The sequence below is a fragment of the Alligator sinensis genome, unplaced genomic scaffold (assembly GCF_000455745.1).
Source record: "Alligator sinensis unplaced genomic scaffold, ASM45574v1 scaffold169_2, whole genome shotgun sequence".
Classification (NCBI taxonomy): domain Eukaryota; kingdom Metazoa; phylum Chordata; order Crocodylia; family Alligatoridae; genus Alligator; species Alligator sinensis.
This window is the reverse complement of record NW_005842077.1, coordinates 366,852-386,158: the sequence shown is the minus strand read 5'-3', so window position 1 is coordinate 386,158 and position 19,307 is coordinate 366,852. Positions and strand designations below refer to the sequence as shown.

General features: G+C 43.0%; 1 protein-coding gene across 4 annotated transcripts in view; it reads left to right on the top strand.

The window, feature by feature from the left end:
• ARHGAP10 (Rho GTPase activating protein 10) overlaps positions 1 to 19,307 on the top strand; it is a 221,633-nt gene that overhangs the window by 159,516 nt on the left and 42,810 nt on the right. For all 4 annotated transcript variants that reach the window (XM_006023709.3, XM_025204307.1, XM_006023708.3 and 1 more), the window contains exon 19: positions 454 to 604. In XM_006023709.3, the coding sequence (XP_006023771.1) occupies positions 454 to 604 (151 nt within the window). The remainder of the gene's footprint in view (positions 1 to 453; positions 605 to 19,307) is intronic.

The window sequence follows — 19,307 nt, the reverse complement described above, 5'->3', positions numbered from 1 at the left end:
TGGATGATATTATAATCATATCATTCTGTCATAAGTTTTCGGAAAATTTAAAGATGGGCGCTTTAGCTAAATTACAGGTCTGAACTAAAATCATAGAATGCTTTTTTTGTTGTTTTTTGTTTTTGGTTAGTGGGCAAATAAACTTGTTTTCCCCCTCCTTCCCCTCTGGCAAGCATAGGTGCACATATTTGGTTTTTGGATGTAGTGATTTGCAGCGTGGTTAATGTGTAGACTGTGCTCTTGCTTATTTTTATTTTGTATTTATTTATTTATTTTTAAAGCACTCATTAAAGACCCACGGCACACTCCCAAAACTTGAAGGAATAGATTTTTGGCTCCTGTCTGCTTTGAATGAAATCCAAAACAAATGTTGTTTGATAATGGTTTACAGTTGCATTACACAGGTTGCTGTTCGTGGTAAATAATTAATGCCCTTTGTGTTCTTGATTGCAGATTTTCAGAACCCTGCCTGATGCCACTTTCCCTGAGCCAATCTCTGTGTCGATATCTCCTCCAAATGCCCCACCAAGGCAATCAAGAAGACAAGGGCAGCGTAATAAGAGGCCTGTGGCTGTCTACAATCTTTGTCTTGATCTGGATGATGGTAAGATGTTAATTGTATTTTCCGACTTAGGGAGCAGATTGCTGTTGCTGTTATGTCTTGTGTTGTCAGGACGGTCTAGCGGAGCTTTTAATTTCTCTTTTGTATTTTTTAATTTGTTACATGAAGAAGGGCTGGGAGGGTGGAGTGGGGATTGTCATACTACACATCATATTTAAAATCAGTGTGGCAGCTTAAAGCATCAGTATTTTTTCCCCTTTCTAAAAAAGGCAGCTCTAGTTTCTTTGGGAAAATCTGTTTGACCTCTACTGAAGATTACATAACCATAAGATAAATGGAGAGAGAACTAAAATTAAAGCAGATCTTTTTATGAGAAGAGCTAATGCATTCTATTGTTAAATACATCTGGATTAAAGGCTCAGATCACCCACTACACTGCAGAATACTACTACTTGTATTTGTATCTTTAATACCTTGATGTTCAGTGGAAGTAAATACTTGCAGGCTGGTCTGGCTGGTGAAAAACAGAAAATGTGCCATACAGAGAAGTGCCATACAGCGGAGTAGGGTTTATAAAATATTTTGAGTATCCTGCTTTGGGGCCATGTGCAGTTCTGAGAAAGCAGGGTAGGTTTGTTTGTATTGCAGTTCCTGCCCACCCTATCCCCTTTCTTCTTCTTAATGGTGTTAATTAATTATCCCTTCATAGAAGATGCATTGGACCACGGAACACAGTGTAGTTATCAGGGAAGTAAACAAAGCTGAAGATTTGAACCTTATATATGAATATAGGATTTATTGATACATTGGTGAATTTGGACCACCTTAGCTGCAAAACCAAGCGGTAGAAGCAGAGTCAGCATAGCTGTGTCAGGTGGCTGGGTTTGAGAAATGACTGAAAGATTCAGCATGTCTCCAGTATTTTTCAGTTCATTTCTATCGTGCTTTTTCTTTTCTTTTCTTTTTTTTTTGCTTTCTTTCTTTCAGTCAAACTAGATACACGTCCCAGAAAGGGATAACATAGCATGTAGGTGTGCTTTGTGGCAAGATCATGGTTCAAAGACCACGTTGCCAAAAACTAACAGAAATCTTAAATGTTTTTTCCACATAAATTAATTTTCAGTTGAAAAAAAATACTCAAACGGCTGTAGTTGTTGAGCAGATTTGCTTCTGCCAACCATATGTCCACCATTCGAATGAAGGCTCTGTTTGGGCATGCAAAGAGCCAGTCGTCTTTCTCCTGGCCTACATGCACACATGTATGCACACCCACCCACATCTCCCCCTCTCCCTACACACCATTGCAGCTCTTTACATTAAGAGCCTGATTTAGAGCCCAATAAAATATTTTTGTTGTTGGCTTCATTGGGGACAGGATTTGGTCTAAAAAATCAATGATATCAGTTACAAGATAAATATTGTAGAGACTTTCCATTAATCCAGAATAATATTGTGATTTTAATTTGAATATTTTTTGAATAACGAAGAAGTACAGAGGTTAAAAATTGATTATCAGTCTGCAACAAGAAAATTCAGCACTTGCTGTGATCCTGTAGAGCAGTAGTTCTCAAACTTTTAGACTCCCAGGAGCCCTCATTAGACTCAAGGAGCCTTTTGGAAAATGCCCGCTCTTTGCTTTCACTTGTTTCTTGACTATGGAAAATGATAGAGCATTTTTTCTATTGCAGACGTTTCTAACCACTGGGCCACAGCAGGTTGCAGCAGGTGGCTGTCGGACCATGTCCATGAGCCCCCGGCTCAGCCCCCTGTCTGTCTGCCTGGGTGAGCGGCTTCTGCCACCAGTGGTGATGTGCGGGGTTAAAGCTGGGGGGCGGGGCAGTCCTGGAAGGGAGGCAGCCAGCTCCGCTGTTCCAGTGCCAGTCCACGACACAAAAAAGGTTGGGAACCACTGTTCTATTGCAAAGAAAGACCACAACAGGTCTAAACATTGTTGACGCTATGGATTCCTATTTTAAATCTCTGTGTTTATCTTGTAAACTATGTGCAGGGATGTCTTCCCTCCCCCTGCCTCCTCCCATCAATGCTAATGCACAGTACCCTGAAAAGGATCTCACAGGCTGAGATTCACTGCTATACCTGAGGTTTGCCATGGTGCTGAATTGACGTTGCATGATCACCCAATGTGATGGTATTTTAATAGGTTTTGATGAGTCCATGGTTGTCATGACTTAGATTTCACAATGTAGGACTTTGTCCTGTCAAAGGACCCATCAGTAAGGACCTACCGAAATCTAGGAGGCAGGTGGGTGATTTTGCGGGTCGATCGTGATGCGTGCCACCATTTTCATGGTTTTTTGCAGTGAGACCCCTCACCGCTGATTTGTCAAGGGGCCCTGGCAATGGCCCTGCCCCTCACCACTGATTGCCTGAATGGATTGCCATTCATGTGGTTTCACCCCTCAGTGCTGATTGGCAGAGGGGGCAGGGCTGCATGATGGGCAGCCTACGTAGCCAATCAGCAGTGGAGGAGGTGGCAGCCATCATCTTGGCTCCCTTTCTCTGTGCCGGTGGCTGTGAGAAGTGCTGGCTCCCACTGGAGAGCCAACATTTTATTTTCAGTAAGTTTGTCCCCTATCCCCAACCCCACCATCTCCTCCCCCAGTGATTCCACCAAAAATTGTGGGGAATGCCGCTTTTGTGAAAACCACCTCAAATAGAGGTTTCTGTGAAAAATGCAAAATCGTGATTTGAGTAGGTCCCTACCCATCAGTAACTTTTCACTAGGAAACTTTCAAAAATACAAAAGGTATTTGGCTTAGTTGGCTACCCAGCTGCCACTGAATTTCAGCTGAAGTTAAATGTGTACTTTCCTTTTATGCCTTTTGAAAAATGTCTTCTTTAGTATCCTTAGTTTAAATTTGAAGTTGGTAGCATTCGCTAAAGGTGCTTCAGCCCTTCTTGTTGCTAAGAATTGGTTTGACAGGTGCTACCCTGTACTGCTTGCACATTAATTTTAGTTATGCAGTTATATCAGAAACTTTTGTTGGTAGTCATTTCCCTGATTATTTCACACGCATGGTTCAGTGCATACAATAGTTCAGTATGTTTAGCCCAATTATGTCATTACAGTATCGAAATAACTATTCCCGTGGATTGGCTATACAATACATACCTCAGGCAGCCTGATTAATTATCTACTCATTGGTTAGACTTGAACAGCTCCAACTATGCTCTGCAAAGTTTTTTTTTTAGGCGAGGAAGACAGAAGGAATAAGAAGTGTGACTGGGCTTTAGTCCATATTTACCTAACTAGTTGGCTAACAAATACATGTTTTATAACTGCTCTGGAAAGATTTTATCCCACGTGTATGTTTTTTTTAACAGGAAATTAAACATTAAATCATTCCCCTCCCCCCATTTTTATTCACAATGGCATGATTTAAGTATCAGGCATCAGCTAAAGTTTTGTATTTCCTGGATTTGGCCAAATTGTCATGAGCTTGCTGTTTGAAGTAGCTGCAATATATTTCTACATAAACATCTATAAGGAGACAAATATACATTAAAACTTGCACAGTTATATAATCGTTTATTAACAAAATTTAAGAATTTGTTTCAACTTGAAGTATAAAAAATATGCTAGAGGCAGTGTTCTGCTGGAAAACTCGTTGAGTGTGTTTCATTTAGGATTGTTATGCAAACCAGGAAATTGTTAAGAAAGCGGAAACAAGACTTTAACTATCAGCTGCTTCAGGGAGTCAACAGGCTGTAGAATCCACAGCTTGGATTGAAAACACAGGGTCTGGGCCAGATTTTCTTTTTTAAAAAGCACATTCAAGTCACAAGCCTTCTTAAATGCGCACATACTGTTTGCAGAAACCAACCAGAAAGGACTGTAACTGGAGTAAATATTGATAGCCATAATAGTTAGAAGAACACACTCTGTTTGATTAAAATCTTTATTTTTGCCTTCAAGGAATTAGCTGCAGTAAATTCTGGTAGCACATGGATTTTTCTTACACATAGTAATTAGATGATGTTAAACCTATTTACAAACAATTTAAGTATTCTTTTTATTAACCTAAAGATCTTCATTGTGAGGGAGATAAACTAAGTCACAGAAGATGCTCCCGTTTTTTCCCCCAGTTAGCTTTCCCTAAGAAAACTAGGTATTAAATCTTCATGCTAAAGTCTTCCAGTATCTCAAATTGAACCACACTTAATGAGGGAACTGTCACGTACTTTCAGATATGACCTGAACCACCATTCTCAGCACACTGCAGTATAGAAGTTTTGACTCTGAATGATACTGTGATCTGTTTCAGAGTTTTCTTGTTCTCTTACAGCTAGAAAATAGAAGAGAAATTGTTTTTTGAAAGAATGTCTTTCATGTATTATCCCAGAGAATGTTATAGTGAGTCAGAACCTGGGGTGCAGTGACTCCTAAGGTTAGCATGTCATATACTAGCTGTTACAAATTCAGCTATAGGCAGATAGGGGTTTTTTTTTTTTATTTAATATTAAAATCTGTTCTACTGAGAGAGATTACTGACTGGGACAAGAGGCAGTTTATCCTTTTTTTGTCCCAAAATCTCACTGAGCCTATATTTTCCATTCTGATTGTCAGAGGAGACGTCTATTTATACTTGATCCAAAATACATTGAAAAAGATAAAATTGCAAGGGAACAAAATTATTATTTTTTATTTAACATAATATTTGCATTCTACATCCCCCCCCCCCCCATTTCCTTTCAGATAGTTTAAAAGGAATGCAGGTGCCTTTGTTTGCTTTACCTTTTGCCACACCATCAACATGGCAATTAATGAATTGCTTTAGTTGCAAGGCCAGTATAACAACACAGTTGAAAAAGTTCTACATAAATAGACAAAAATAATACCTAGGTTGTCATCTAACTAGTACAAACAACAGAGAGATAACTGTTACACACATTATACACACAGTAGGAAAGTAGAGCTCAAGCTTTGGGTTTGTCCAGCTACGGAAAAATAGACCTTTACTGAAGTGAAACTTATTTTGTAATATGAGCTTGTTCCATCTCTGTGAGCCAGCTACTAGAGAGCAGAATCATTCTCTCTGTTTCATATACAAAAACCAGAATGGTCTCTTTTGAAAAGGGCACTCTTTCTTTTATTACTATACCTTATAAGGTGTGTTATTTATGGCTAAAACTAAACTTGAAAGGGCATACTTATAATACTTGCACAAAAAAAGGTTTTTCCAAACTGCCAGAAAACCATATGGCTTATAACTTCAGAATATTGCCTAACACTTCACATACTTAAACTTTCTGTAAACATTAACCCTTAAAATTAGGATTGTATTATTCCCTTGGAAAGATGGGAGAATTTTTTCCAAGATGTTGGTTTTAGTGGAGACTGGGTTGGCAGAGTGTCATAAATAATAACCGGCCATAGGTCTTTTGTGTCTCTGAATTTCAGTTCACGTGCTGAAGCTACTAGTCTGCACTGTGCCTCAGAAATATTGTGTCAGTTCCCCTCCTGCTCCCCCCCGACCATGCTGTGATAAGAAAATGGTAAAACAGGCATTGATCCCAACCATTCTCTTTCTTCCCCCAAATAACTACATAATACAGGGGGGGTGGAAAGTATTTTGGGTGGAGGGCTGCTTATTGAGTTTTGGCAAGCTGTTGAGGGCCACATGGGCAGCCCCACACCTTGACAGATGCTCCACCCTCTAGTCACCGTCTTGTGACTGGAAGTCTCGCCCCCTAGCCCCTGACCTTTGCTGCCAAAAGTCCCTCCCCTTGCCCCAGCCAGTACTCCTTTCAGCAAGGGGCTTTGCCATCTTGGAACCAGAAAAATATCAAATTATATTCTAAAAAGCGAACATCTACAACATTCATTTATTTGATTAAAAAAAATATTTTGTCCTATTTTACATGTATTTGTGTAGTGTACACAGAGGTGATTGTATATAATAGCTTAAAATGAAGTCTTACTCTTGTATATTGTGGGTGGTGGGTATAGGTTTGTGGGGGTGTGTGGGTCTGTGGAGTGTGGGGGAGGCTGTGGGTGTGTGGGAGAGTTTTGTGGGGGGTGGATAGGTGTGGGTGTGTATGTGGATATATGGGGGTTGGGCTCAACCGTGGGCTTTGTACGCAGGTGTAGTGGGGGGAGGGGAGACAGGTATAAGAGACGCCGCCATCAGCCCAAAGAGCCTCCATGAATACATGAGCAGCATCATGCAGGCCTGTGCCACAGAGCTGGCAGGCACTGGGAGTGAATGGGTGGGGACCCAGCAGGAGCACAGGGCCCACACTGGTGTCCCGGGGCCAGTGCTGGCAGGGCCCAAAGTGGGGCAGCAGGAGCATGGGACCCCTGCCCCCCCCTCCAGCACAGCTGGTGCCGGACCCCGTACTCTTGCCTGCCCTGCTCTGGGCCCCGCCAGTGTGGGCCCTGTGCTTTTGCCCAGCTCCCACTCCCCACACCTGTAGCTGCTATTTCCTCACTTTCCTGCTGGCTGCTGGCCACTCCAGCACCATGTGGCTGCTGGCTGAATGGCCGGACTGCAGGACTTGGGAGGAGTTGGCCCAGCCCGGCCCGGCCCCGAGGATCAGGGGGATCACCCGTGGCTCTCCCCTTCCTGCCCCCCCATTCTCATCTGAATTTCCCTCTGGGGTGTAGTGACGCAGGAACATCCCCAAGGGCCCAGGCCAGAAGGCTCTGCTAAGCACAGGGCTTCCAGTTGGGGGTGGGGTGGGGCCGCGCGGGCTGCTGAGTCCTGCTGGCTTCCCCTGGGTCCTACTGCCCCTGTCTCCAGGCAGCTAGGAGCAGATAAATATTAATTTTCTAAATTTTTTAGGGGTCCATGGCCCAGATAGAATGGGCAGGCAGGCCGGATCCAGTCTGTGGGCCTTATTTTGCCTGCCCGTGACATAATAGAACCATTACTCCAAATTCTTGAAAGTGGAGGCAGGTAGTTGGCAGTGGCCTTGGATTTGTAATAATTTTGGTAGCCTCGAACTGGAGAAATGCAAACCTGTAAAGTGTGTGGTTTAGATCCTACTTTTGAAGACATGGCCAGAAGCAGCAGCCACCAGAACAATCCCTAGCATGCTTTGCCTACCTGTTCCTATTGATAGTTATGCATGCTCCAGAAATATGTTGCCAAAAGTTGCATTTTTTCTAGTGGTTGCTCCCAGGCACACTGCAGTGTGAGAACTTCAGAGTGGCTGCAGAGGGGCACCCAGAGTGACTTAACTAGTGTATGTCTTGGTTTGGAGCACATGTGTAAAAACAGGTGGGCATGAGGTGTGCTTGGATCATCTCAACCAAGAGACACTGTTGCTGTTAGGTTCTGCTGGTAAAAGTATTTAGATAACGTGGTGGACTATTACTTTACTCTGTGTTTCTGCTGCTCCATAGCAACATTGATTAGACATAAGTGCTTCATCAGTAGTTTGCAAAGCTTTTGCTTAGGACTGACTAGAACATGTGGATATGTTATCAAATAGGTGCTCCCAATACAGTAAAAGGAAAGGAAAGATCATAATTGTATGTTGTTTGCTATTGTAGAATTTAAGATGTTGCAGATTTCATCACTGCAGTTCTGCAGGGTCTGCTATGGTTTTATTTGCCCTGTGGCTCTCAGGTGGATTCTTCGTCAGTAAGCATCAGTTGCTTACAAAGCTTGTGCATCTCTGCAGTAGCATAACTGATATAGGTAGTACAAAACTTTTGGAGTTATAGCTAGTATAGCTGCTGCTTCATCTTAGTTGAGCAGAAATGCATGTAGCATCCTATATCCAATGTCTCCCTGTAAATATTTGAATTAATGAGGAAGATAATCCTGTTTATGAAGATGTATGAAATACCATATTTATTCAAATCCAAAATGAGGTCTCTCCTCCTCCTCATTTAACATGAGGGGAGATCATCTTGGATTCAAGTATGATGCGAGAGCAGGGGGCAGACAATTACTCGCCATGACCTGGGGTTGGAGCTGGAGCTATAACTGTTGCCTTCCCTCACAGCCTCTGTCCTGGTTAGCCTTAGGCCCACCACTCCAGTGCTGCATCTTTCCTGTTCCCCACCCCACGCACACAAGCTCTGCCCATCCACCTGCCCTACCTCTCTTTGTCGCTTATTGTTGCACTGCTTCAGTAGGCTCTGGCATTAGTCCAGCTTGGGAAATGAAGTACAGAAACAATATGCTTTCCAGTTTGCAGTAGGCAACACACAGATCTCACAGGAGTATTAAAATAATAGCTAAAAGTAGAGTGGTCATTGAAAGTAGAGGAAAGGGCACTTGGGAAAAGTGAAAATAATAAAGGAATACAGGGAACTCTTGGATGCACATTCAGTCTTTCCTTGAGAGAGAGCCTCATTAGAAACCTTGGATCTCCTGTAATTTTCCATCATCTCTTTAATGCTCCAACTTCTGCACGTGGACACTCAGACACACAATAATATAAGCAAGACAGTTTAGCATACTAAAAACCATGAATCCCAAACATGGAAGATTCTGATGTTCAGTGTCTACCCTAGTGGGCTGTGTTGGCATGTTATTGTGGCAGGCGTTCTTGTAGTGTAAACAGCTTAAGACCTACCTACAAGGGAGACTGAAATTATGTGTTGAAGAAAATGGGAAAAGAGGGAAAATGGGAAAGTGTTGAGAGTTTTGCAGACATTTCAGTATAGGTAGACTTGTTAACCTTACAGTAGGCGATCATCGCCTACTGGAATTCACCATCCAGCACAGGGTGTCAAAGGCCTGCAGTAAGACAGCAGCCCTGGACTTCAGGAGGGTGGATTTCAATGAGGTAAGGAGACTAGTCAGGGGGGCACTGAGGTCCCAGAGGGAAGGGGAGTTGGGAGTCCAAGAGGAGTGGTCGTTCCTTAAAGAGACTATCCTCCAAGTCCAAAGGGTGACAATCCCCACGCGGATCAAAGTGGGCAAGAGCAAAAGCCCATGTAGCTCACCAAAAGCATCCAGGAACGTCTCAAAGCCAAAAAGGCATACACCCAATGGAAGGGAGGGGCCATCACCAAGGAGGAATTATACCTCCATTGCTCAAGATTGTAGGGAGGCTGTTAGGAAGGCTAAGGCAGCGATGGGACTGGGACTAGCGACCTGGATCAAGGATAACAAGAAGTCTTTTTTTAAATACATAGTGGGTAAAAAGAAGGTACCAAGTAACGTGAGGCCTCTGCAGGCCATGCTTGGTAATCTGGTGGTAGCACCAGGTGACAAAGCTAATCTCTTTAACAGTTTCTTTTCTTCCATTTTTCTGAGCAGGGACAGGGACATCCCCCCCCCCGGGAATCCAGACAGATCCAGGGCAGGTGCAGCCATGCCTAGGGTCAGCGAGGATCTAGTCAGGCAACTTCTGGTGGGACTAGACGTGTTCAAATCAGCAGGTCCTGATGATCTCTACCCCAGAGTGCTGAGGGAACTGGCAGAGGTCATTGCAGGACCCCGGCACAGCTTTACGAGCACTCATGGTGCTCTTGCAAGGTGCCAGAGGACTGGAAAAGGGCCAATGTGGTCCCCATTTTCAAAAAAAGGGAGGAGGGAGGACCCAGGAAACTATAGGCCCGTTAGTCTTACCTCAATCCTGGTGAAGCTCTTTGGGAAAATTATCCAGGAGCACATCTGTAAGGGACCAGCAGGGGAGACTATGCTTAGGGGCAATCAATATGGGTTCATTAGAGGCAGGTCCTGTCAGACCAGGTCACAAAAGCCCTGGATGCAGGTGTTGCTGTGGACGTAGTCTTTCTGGACTTTAGGAAGGCCTTCAGCACTGTCTGTCACCCAATCCTCATTGAAAAAATTAGGCGTCTGTGGTGTCAGTGCCTACACAGTCAGATGTGTTGCAAACTGGCTGGAGGGCCGCACCCAGAGAGTGGTGGTGGACAGGTCATTTTTGACCTGGAGGGACATGGGCAGTGGGGTCTACCAGGGCTCGGTCTCAGGCCCGCACTGTTCAATATCTTCATCGGCAACTTGGACGAGGGGGTGAAAAGCATCTTGTTCAAGTTTGCAGATGACACTAAGATATGGGGAGAAGTGAGCACACTTGAAGAGAGGGACAGGCTACAACTAGGTCTGGACAGGTTACAGAGGTGGGCGGATGAGAATAGGATGGGTTTCAATATGGACAAGTGCAAGGTACTGCACCTGGGGAGGAAAAACCAGCAGCATACCTATGGGCTGGGGAGCTCTCTTCTTGTCATCACAGATGCAGAAAAGGATCTTGGAGTCGCTATTGATTCCAAGATGAACATGGGCCGCCAATGTGGGGGCGCGGTAAGGAAGGCTAACTGCACCTTGTCATGCATCCACAGATGCATCTCAAGCAGGTCCAAGGAGGTGATCCTCCCCTTCTATGTGACACTGGTCAGGCCGCAGTTGGAGTACTGTGTCCGGTTCTGGGCGCCACACTTCAGGAGGGATGTGGAAAGCATCGAGGGGGTCCAGAGAAGGGCCACTCATATGATCGGGGGCAGCAGGGCAGGCCCTATGAGGAGAGGCTACAGGACCTGAACCCGTTCAGCCTTCACAAAAGAAGGCTGAGAGGGGATCTGGTGGCCACCTACAAACTGGCCAAGGGGGACCAGCAGGCAATGGGAGAGTCCCTGTTCCCCCCAGCACTACCGGGAGTTGCAAGGAATAATCGCCATAAGCTGACTGAGAGTAGGTTCAAGCTGGACATCAAGAAGCACTACTTCATAGGGCGGCTAGGAGCTGGAACCAACTTCCAAGGGAAGTGGTGCTCACCCGTACCCTGGGGGTCTTCAAAAGGAAGCTAGACACTCATCTAGCTGGGGTCATTTGACCTCCACATTCTTTCCTGCCCATGGCAGGGGGTCAGACTAGATGATCTGCTTAGGTCCCTTCCGACCCTACCAACTATGAAATAGGCAGTGTGACTGGGGCCCAGTTTCTGTTACAGTGGTGCTGATACAACCAGTTCAATTACTAACACTGTGGCTTCTTTCTGAAATGCAGGAAGTGTGTGGTGTTTAGGTTTTGTTTGGTTTTCATACCAAATAGTAAAGATGACTGGATTAAAAAAAAAAGTTATCTGGCCTCTGTTTGACAGCTGGCTAGAGATTAATTGAATGCTTTGACTTTCTTTTTGGAAAAAGGAACTGTAGGGTTCCACAGCAGTATCGGACATGGCTCCTTTGATTGCCAAACCAAAGAATTCAGATCTTAGAAGGCAGAGCAAAATAAAGCCAGAAGTTCATCTAGAGCTCCTGCCCAGATCACGTGTCTTTGGTTTGTCCACACAGGGAAAATTAATGTGTGGTATGCAAAGCTGTGAATTTGCAGTGCGCCAGCTAGTCTGCACTAATGGTGGAGCCTTACTGTGGTCTAAGAATGCCTTTGTGTGAGATCAGCTTACTTCACTTCTGAAACTGGAGTAATTTACTTTGTGATTAGTGGGCACATCCAGACGAGCAGGCACATGCATTTTCTGCGGGATAAATAGCAGTCGCATATAGTTGTGCTGCTGCTACTTGTCCCCGGGGAATGCCCCTGCACACACTTTCTGGCATTCAGTACACCCGGGGAGGGGTGGTGGTAGAGGAGGCTGGGGCCAGCACCTGACTGGCCCCAGCAGCCTTACTTGGGGCCCTGAGGGCTTCCCGCAGAGCTTGGCCAGCAGCCGGAGCATGGTTGTGGCCAGCCAGGCTCTGATTTTGGGTGGTGTACGCTACAGCTGTGTGCACTACCTTGCTTTTTTTTAGCACAATTTTTTAGATACTGGGACTTCCTGGTGTCTGATTTTGGCTCCTCACTGCAAATATGCAGCACAAACCTTTTAACATGTGCTACGTGCGTTTTGTGGCATCTCAAAATCCTTTAAGGCACCACAAAGCTAATGTGTGTGCTCGTCTAGACATGCCCAGTGTGTTTGTAAGTGCGTCCACATGGAGGATTAGGGCAGGGTTTCTAGTTCACTTTAAATGCACCCTCTACCTGATAATACACTGATGCTCCAGGTGGATTTGTTCTTTGTGTTACAGGTGTGCAAAATAGCATTTGCCTCAAAAAGGAAAAAAAACTTGGAAGAAAGTATTTCTGGATTTGAGGCTATTCAGTTCCTTGTGAGGAGGACCATTGCTTGCCTATCACTAGGTATTTTTGTATGGTCTTGGTCCTAGTACTGGTTTCTCACCAATAATCGTGTCTCTGAGATTGTTCTTGCTTCCAGTAGCATTTTCATCGTTTAGGAATCTAGGGCTTTTCTACTGGAGGTTTCCACTCTTTTGGAGACCCATGGGCAGAGGTTTAATTTTCAGCATGCAGCCAGTGTGTAGACATCATACCCACAGAATAGGGAGAGGAACTCCACCCTCTGCTTGCTATCCGACTTTCACACAGTACCCCTTTTGTCTCTTGTAGCTCAGAATTTAATTATGAGGTCTAAATTAACACCCCAACACTGGATCTGTGAGTCTGCCTTGAACTGTTTTGCACAGGTTGAAGAATTTGTGATTCTTGAAGCATTTTATTTTTAGTTATCCAAGTGAAAGTTTCATCTACCATTCTCTGCACATGTGGGTTTTATTGAAGGAATTAGGCAATCTAAAAATTCTTCACCCTGAATTCTAAAGGTGAATCTGAAGAGAAACAGATCTGTATGAAGGTAGCTCCATGATATTATAGGGAAAATTACAACTAATTATGACTCTTCTTTAAAAAAAAAAAAAAAAAAAAACAAAAACAAAAAACCCGCCTCTTCCTTTTGAAAATCAGTGAGAAATCTTGGGGGAGGAGAGATTCAAAAGTGCCTTGAGAATCCTGCAAGTTCATGGATGTCTTATAGATAGACAATTCCACCCCCCCCTCACCCCCCCAATTGTGGCTGCAGACTTTAGGCCAATCTTCAAGGAAGTTCATCATTTTGCAGTTCTAGCTTCCTTCCTTCCTACCATTTCTGAATCATTGCAGAGTTGGGGGAAATCATCTTTCTACAAGAAAACTACTTCATGTATGACATGCATTCTTGTGTGTATACATACTATAAAATAAATCAAAACTGTTTATTTGATAGAGAAAAAGTGAACTCAGATAGTAATTCTTTTGTCGTCATGCAAAAAACAGACTGAATAAGAGTCTGCAACCTGAACTCTTACAGGGCCTGTGTTGAAAGAGAATATTGTATTGATGGATAAGCAGGTCATTTGCTGTCTGCTATCTCAGATAAATCTGTATTGGTTCCAGGGTGAAAGAGTCCTTCTTAACATTTTAATTAAATGTAAGAGCTAATACCACTTCTTATGTATTCTAACTGAATACTAATACAGCAGTGAAAGTCTGTGGGATTTGTTATGCAATCCATTTGTTATTTTTCATCTAATGAAATGCAGTAATATAGAGCTATCCTTCATTCTGTGTACATTTTTTTAGGAATCTTGAAATGTAAAGGGCTTTTTTCCCCCTTTTAAATTTTAGTATTGTTTACTATAAATTGCTATTAAATAAGCTAAATGGCTGCTGACCACAGTTGCACTGATTTATCTATGTCAATTTAGAAGCTGGTATTGTTAAATAATGCTGCTTCGGTAGACTTAATATGGGTAGTGATCAGAGTTCTCCTTCCTTCTTTCAGGTCAAGGAGGTAATTACACAGTCATCTTCATTTACTCAGCACTGGAAGGGTCCTTAGTAAATTTGAAAGAAATGAAAATAAATAAAAGAACGCTTATGAGTTCTACTATTTGTTCTGGTGGAGCACAATGAGAACTGCAGTTGTGGAAAGCTTAAGAGCATAAAAAATTCCATACTGGGTCAGACCAATGGTCCATTTAGCTCAGTATCCCGTCTCCAACTGTCTTAGAAATGGATGCTATATAGGGAGAGCACCAAACTCTAGAGGGATCCACCTCCTATTCATTACCCTCCCTGGCATTCATCATTTATTGATTTAGAGATGCCAGAGGCAACATCTCCAAACATTGTATTCAATAGCCATTAATAGATCTATCATCCATGAGTTTATCCTGTCCCTTTTTGAAACTGCCTATGCTATCTGCCTCTACCATGTCCTGTGGCAACGAATTCCACACGTTAACTACCTCTTGCATAAAAAGTACTGCCTTGTGTTAGTTCTAACTGTCATCTACTAATTTCACTGGGTGTGCCCCCTTGTTGTAGTATTCTAGGACTTGGTGAACAGTAATTCCCTGTTCACTTAGTCCGCACTCTTCATGATTTTATAGACATCTATCACAATGGGAACTGTAATTGTGGAAAGCTTCACCCTGAATGAGAGTGGGTGGGTGCAGCAACATGAGTTTGCAAACTGTAACCAGCCAGACTTGGCTAGTACCTCTTATGCACTCTGGAGATAGTCTAATACTAATACAGCTCCCAGAGTGCCTTCACCATGGAGTCATCCAATGAGTCTTGTCAATAGTAGAAAGCTGCCTTCCTCCAGTGGAATCCCTGATATAGGATATCAGTAAACACTACTAGTTTTTCCAAGGATTGAATTTTTTGTGGCAGTGGTCTGCCTCTGTTGGCAAATTGGGTACAAATTGCAACTGCTTGCTAGAGGGGCTAATAACATTTGTTAAGTGATAACTCTGGTGAAGCAAATAGCAGTAGGTTGGTTCCTTTTGGAAGTTTAAATATCTTCTCTTGGAATCAGTTCCTTTTGACTTCCTTTTTGATTATAATGTAAATATTCTGCTTCATGGTATAAAGTAATTTGGTTTGACTTCCTCTGACATTGTAACCTAAGTGGTTCCCTTCAGTTTGTAATGTAATTCACATAACAATTCATTCAACCTTTGAAGTAGAGGTGGTTCTTCGTGTCGTAATGTAATGCCTATTAGCCATTACTGACTTCATAATGTGATCTGTGTTTCTTTTAACTCACACTGACATTGAGGCACAATTGATTCTGTCATATTTGCTTCCCATTTCTATCTTAAGTTGTGTATCTCTAGACACTAAAGCTGTAACATGTTGAGCCTTCTTCTTCCTAACTGTAGATCATCTTTGTTTGGGCATATCTGTTTCATCCCCAACCTGTGAAGTTCCTAGTTAATGAAAACATCAGATATACTCTTAAGTTCACAGAAGAATAGAGCAACTTTCTGCTTGGTTAGATTTGTGACTTATTGAGGAAAATAATTTCTGGTGAAGGAATGCTTCCAATTTATTGGCTAATTGGCTACATTAGACTTCAATTACAGATGACAAGGCAAAAAGTGTGGTGTCTTTTAACCTCCCATTGTGACATCTGGATAGCTAATGTGACACCTACAACATGCCTGAGAATTATATTTGGCTCATAATCATGGTGTAAGTAAAAAGTGTGATCTCCACTGTTACTATAGAAGCTTTACTTTTATAAATGACTTTTATCCTATGACCACTTTTGATCCATAGGTGTTGGTAGAAAGGATAACCTTAAAGATTCATCTTTTTCTTTGATGCTGAAATCTGTAATTCCGTAGCTTACTCAATTTAAGGTTTGCAGAGAATTTGGTTAATAGCTTGATTGAGGGTGTTAACGGTCTGGTTTTCCTAATTTTTGTAACAAATGAATGTTTTCTTATTTAAAATTCTTGGACTGAAGCCAAGGACTGATTAGTGATGTTTCCAAGATGTTTCAGTTTCTTTCAGTTTTGGACGACAACAAAAAATATTCTTTGATGAGAACGTGCGTTCCAGTTGCTTTTGGGGGGTGGAATTAGCTGGTCTGTCGGCAAAGTGCTGATTAATTCAGATTCTGATAGAGCTAATATCACATTTTATAGAGAGAAGGCTTTCATCCCAAATGCACTCTGAGGGGAAGGGGAAATGAAGGTGCATGATTGCTGGGAGACAGGGCAGGCTTTTATGTACAGTATAAGAGAGATGAGCTTTAAAAGCAGATATGTTAATGCTGAAATGGCTTTTACTAGGCAGCTTCCTTAAGTATAAGGGGTGACACAAAAGAAAGGTTAGAGGTTTTTGAGGGAGAAGTGGAACAGTGGGCAGTACAAGCTGACGGCGTGGGTTGAGAGGTGAATAACAGTATTATGTAAGTCAAGTAGATTTGCTAGTTAGTGCTGGGTTGAAGTGCTGTAAAGATAAAATGCTTGTGTAGAGTGCGGGGAGAAATGGAGAGCTAGCAGAGCGGCTCAGATGGGTATTGTGGTTAGAACAGTGAGCCAGGAAGAGGTCTAGACACAAGGTGTGATGAGGTTTTGGTAGCATAAGTTTTTTAGCTCTGTATAGTGAAAGTAAAGATTGGATCTTGCATGTTTTGGGACAGATCCCAAAATATGTCAAGAGGTAGCCTTGAAGGTATGCCTCTCAAGAAGTGATTCTTAATCAAGTTGACATGAGACCCTGGGATGCCTTGAGATCCTTTCAAGGGTGCTGTGAAGTGCCACACAATGTTAGTCCTGTTAGATGTGCAAATATGATTCACAAGATAAATTCAGAGGTTTGAAATAGGAATCCATAGTAATAACATTCTGACCTGCTTTGGTGTTTCTGAGTCCTTTGCAAGAGAAGAATTAATCTATTATTTTTCTGCGGTCAAAAAAACCAAGTGAAAACTAAGAACGGCACTTTCAGAGGGGTGTTTTGAGTCTAAAAAGGTTGAGATCCACTACTCTAGAGAGGAGATGAAGTCAAAGCTGATACCTGGGTTGTTGACTGAAATAATCTACAGAGAATGGTGGTTTTGTCCAGCATTGCAGAAGATTGGGTTGGAGAGAGAAGAGGGATCATGAACTCAGTTTTCTTGTTGAGTTTAATTGATTGTTATCAATTAAACTCAACAAGAAAACTGAGTCAAGAAGGAGGTGCTGTGAAGACGGTTCTTTTTGTACAGATACTTCTCATAGTTCTCAGCATCTGGGCCAAAATCAGGCTTGCAGATGATAACACCCATCTTGAGAAGAGGAGATGAAAGCTAGTGACATCCATGAGAAGTGAAAATAGCAATCCGCCAGAGATTATACAGAAGAAATTATCTGTGAGAGTGCTTTAGCTAGTTTAGAGAATTGCATCAATGAGCCTCACAAGTTACCTTGTCTTGTTTGTTTTGCTATACAGATAATGGCAGGATGATGGGGCTTTTGGGGAAAGTGGGTGGAAGAATAGGAAGTTCTTGGATCGCCTGTCAAAAAATAGAAAGCATAAAAGATATCAATCCAATATACAAATATAATATTTCCTACAAGTGGAGGAGTTGACAGTGTTGCTTGCTGTAGAAGCGGTGTATAGAGAGAGAAAATAAGAAGCATTATGATTAGAGTTTTCTAAGTCACACAGTTAAAGCAGAAACAGCAGCAACAGCAATAACAACAGTAATGCTGTTAATAATGACTGTGCCAATCAAGTGCTATGACTAGTAAAGCTAGAGTGGTAAGCAATGTTTTAAAAGTTGCTTTTACCTTTCAAACCTTTCAGCATCTTTACTGGCTTCTCAAAGTAATATGTTAAATAAAAAAAGAAAAAGTCAAACAATATAATTTAGAAGTTGCAAAGGGGAGGAAAATTGATAAGGGAAGGTAAACATATATGGAAGAATCCATGGCTGGGCAGCATCAAGGAAAATAATGAATTTAAGCATTTCAAGCACAAAAGAAATAATAGCAACAGTAGAATTGTAAGTGATGCAAAGAAGATGGAAGTGTTAAATAAGCATTTTTATTCAGTAATTGGAAAGAAGCAGGATTATGTACCCCTATCACATAGATTCATAGATTGCAAGGCCGGAAGGGACCTCAGAAGATTGTTGGGTCCAGCCCTCTGCACCAAGCAGGAAAGGTAACTGGGGGGTCAGGTGACCCCAGCAAGGTGACTGTCTAGTCTCCTCTTGAAGATTTCCATGGTAGGTGATTTCACCACGTCTGGAGGGAGCTTATTCCACAGTCTGGATGCCCTGACTGTGAAGTTTTTCCTAATGTTGGGCCTGAATCGATCTTCCAGGAGTTTGTGGCCATTACTCCTGGTTTTCCCCTTGGGTGCCCTGGTGAACAGTTGCTCACTGAGCCCCTGATGTACTCCTCTAGTGTAGCAAGCAGTAAGCTGCTACCAGGTCCTTCACAGTTGCTCACTGAGCCCCTGATGTACTCCTCTAGTGTAGCAAGCAGTAAGCTGCTACCAGGTCCTTCCTCGGCCTTCTTTTCCTCAGGCTGAAGAGTCCCAGATCCCTCAGCCTTTCCTCATATGGCTTGCTTTTTAAGACTCTGATCACACGGGTGGCTCTTCTTTGGACTCTCTCAAGCTTGTCCACGTCCTTGTTAAAGTGTGGTGCCCAGAACTGGACACAGTAGTCCAGCTGTGGCCTCACCAGTGCCGAGTAGGGCGGAAGAATCACCTCCTTGGTTTTGTTGGAGATACATCGATTGATGCATTCCAGAGTACTATTTGCCCTACTGGCTACAGCATCGCACTGCCGGCTCATATTCATACTGTGGTCTGTTATTACCCCCAGGTCCCTTTAATTCGTTTGGTGCTGCCAAGCCTGTAGGTGTGTTGGGGGGTTGCTCATCCCCAGGTGGTGCACTTTACATTCCTCAACATTGAACTTCATCAGATTCCAATCCGCCCAACTTGAGAGCCTGTCTTGGTCCGCCTGTATCTGTACCCTATCTTCAAGCGTAATCATGCTTCCCCATAACTTGGTGTCATCTGCGAGCTTGGCCAGTGAGCTCTTCACCCCCACATCTAAATCATTAATAACGATGTTGAAAAGTACTAGAATGAGCACCGACCCCTGCGGGACACTGCTACCCACTTCTCACCAGGATGACACAGATCTGTTCACTACGACG